The sequence below is a fragment of the Echinops telfairi genome, unplaced genomic scaffold (assembly GCF_000313985.2).
Source record: "Echinops telfairi isolate 266 unplaced genomic scaffold, ASM31398v2 ScPeMD7_7457;HRSCAF=8495, whole genome shotgun sequence".
In the NCBI taxonomy this organism is placed as follows: Eukaryota; Metazoa; Chordata; class Mammalia; order Afrosoricida; family Tenrecidae; genus Echinops; species Echinops telfairi.
This window is the reverse complement of record NW_022111357.1, coordinates 17,150,658-17,152,922: the sequence shown is the minus strand read 5'-3', so window position 1 is coordinate 17,152,922 and position 2,265 is coordinate 17,150,658. Positions and strand designations below refer to the sequence as shown.

At 55.2% G+C, this 2,265-nt stretch overlaps 1 protein-coding gene across 1 annotated transcript in view; it reads left to right on the top strand.

Moving 5' to 3' along the window:
* The window catches only part of SMPDL3B (sphingomyelin phosphodiesterase acid like 3B), a 38,328-nt gene that overhangs the window by 27,340 nt on the left and 8,723 nt on the right, over window positions 1-2,265 (top strand). Inside the window, exons 4-5 of the mRNA XM_004705325.2 lie at window positions 211-354; window positions 1,126-1,298. Coding sequence (XP_004705382.1) covers window positions 211-354; window positions 1,126-1,298 — 317 coding nt within the window. The remainder of the gene's footprint in view (window positions 1-210; window positions 355-1,125; window positions 1,299-2,265) is intronic.

Here is a 2,265-nt window from a genome sequence, read left to right as displayed (position 1 = left end):
TTCGGCGATCATGTTGGGAAGGTGAGCATCATGGAATGCCAGTTTAATAGAACAAAGTGTTCTTGCATTCTTGAGTGGAGGCCCAATATCCATCTGCTACCTTAATATTAACCTATAAATATATGTACATAGATCTATTTCCCCAACATCATATAAATATTTACATATGTACATCAGCATGTATTTTTATGTTTCATCTTTCCCTCCAAGATACTAAGGTCTATGCTGCTTTGGGAAATCATGACTTTCACCCCAAAAACCAACTTCCAGCTGGAAGCAACAGTATCTATAACCAGGTGGCTGAACTGTGGAGACCCTGGCTCAGTAATGACTCCGTTGCGCTCTTCAAACAAGGTACTAACACCGTTTACTCATCAAAGAGCACTTAGGGGTGTGCCAGGCTCTGGTTGAATTTTGTCCTGGCAACAACTCCACACAATAAATACTGATTTCGCCCAGCCTCAGCAGTGTGCTTTGGGGTTGGGCAGTTCTTTGCAGGGCTGCTGTCCTGCACCTTGGCTGGTGTTTAGCAGTATCCCAGACAGCCGCAGTACCCCTCCGTTGTGCCAATCAAAAATGTCCTGGATATTGCCAAATGCTTCTTGGGGCAGGGGAGGGTGATGATGACGATCACCACTGGTCCAGTGATGAGCCAGCCAAAGGTGAGCCTGACCCCAGTGTCTTCCTTCCTTCGGTTGCTGGACCTCTCCGCTGGTCAGACCAACCAGAAGCCCACAGGCATGGAAGCCACAATTAGTCCACAAAGATCAGTCTCCTGGGGCAGAGAGTAGGATGAAGAGGGTGAAACGTGGATCTGGAGGGGTAAACCCACCCATTATGCAGATGAAGAAACTGGGGCCTAGCGAGCTCCAGGTACTTTCTCAAGTGGCACAGTTGATGAGTTAATGAGCCCGGATCCTGGAATCCTGGCTCCAGAGTCTTGGCTCTTGATTTGGCTACACTGATTCCTGATGCCACTCCTATGGGAGGGATGGAGGGCCTTCCCTTCTTTCTCTCTGCCAGGGAAAGACAGAGAAGGTAGGCGAGCAAAGGGGAGGAGGTAGGGGCATGTCTGGCCTGAGGCCGAGGACCCTTTCAGACTTCTCCCTGGTTGTGACACCCCAGGTGCCTTCTACTCTGAGAAGCTGCCGGGTCCGAGCAGGGCTGGGCGCATCGTGGTCCTCAACACCAATCTGTACTACAGCAACAACGAGCGGACAGCCGGCATGGCCGACCCGGGCCAGCAGTTCCAGTGGCTGGAAGATGTGCTGACCAATGCTTCCCGGGCCGGGGAGATGGTAAGGGCCACTGCCTCTTTCCCCATCTTCTTTGAGGTCACGTTTTGCACAAGTCTTCTGCTTGGGCACAAATCCATCTACTCACCCCAAGGGGCCCACAGCACGGAGGAGCCTGCATTGACCAGGCTGCAGGAAGGTGCTCCATCCGTCCTCACAGGAGCCCCACCAGATCTTTGGGTTAGTGAGGCTGGGCTAGTGACGCTGAGGCTCACAGGAGCAGTGACAGTCCCCAGGTCACACAGACTAAACCCTCGTCTCCAGACATCCAGCCACTCCTACCACTCACCATCACCGTGGCCCACACGGTGCATTGGACCTCAAGAGGATGTGACGAAGGTGACAGCCCAGGCCTCCAGGAGTGTCCTGGGGGGCAGGCCCTGTGCCTCATTGTCTTGATCCCTCCACTGACCAACACATCCCAGGAGGATGCCCCCGCCGGGCTGGGGCCTGTGAGCACGGCCTCACAGCTTCGGGCATGTGGCAGAGGGCTTGATGCGCACGATCTCATCGAAGTCTCAGGGCTCCTCGAGGCAGGAGCTGTTATCCCCATCTTCTAGACGAGGGAACTAAGGCTCAGAGAGGTGCCCAGGGTCCCAGGGCTGGTGCCCAAGCTGCACTTCAACGCCAGAGTTCATGCTCTTCACCCCTGCTGCTCTGCCGTCTGCAGTGACGGCCAAGTTCCAGGTTCTGTTCGCTGTGTGGCTCGAGGCACACACCGAACCACACGCCAGGCACTGGATAACCGCGCAGGAAAGGGTTCGTTCCGGGCCAAGCTTCCAGAAGAGAGCTAGCCGTGAAGGATCCGAGAGGCTTCCGGCAGGAGGTGGCCTTTAGCGAGGCTTTGAAGTCTGGGCTGTGGCTGCTGGGTGCCGTCACATCCACTCCGACTGCTAGGGTTTCCCAGGCTGGCACTCTAATGGAAGCCGATCGCTTCTTTCTCCCGGGGAGGGGTTGGTGGGCTGGAACC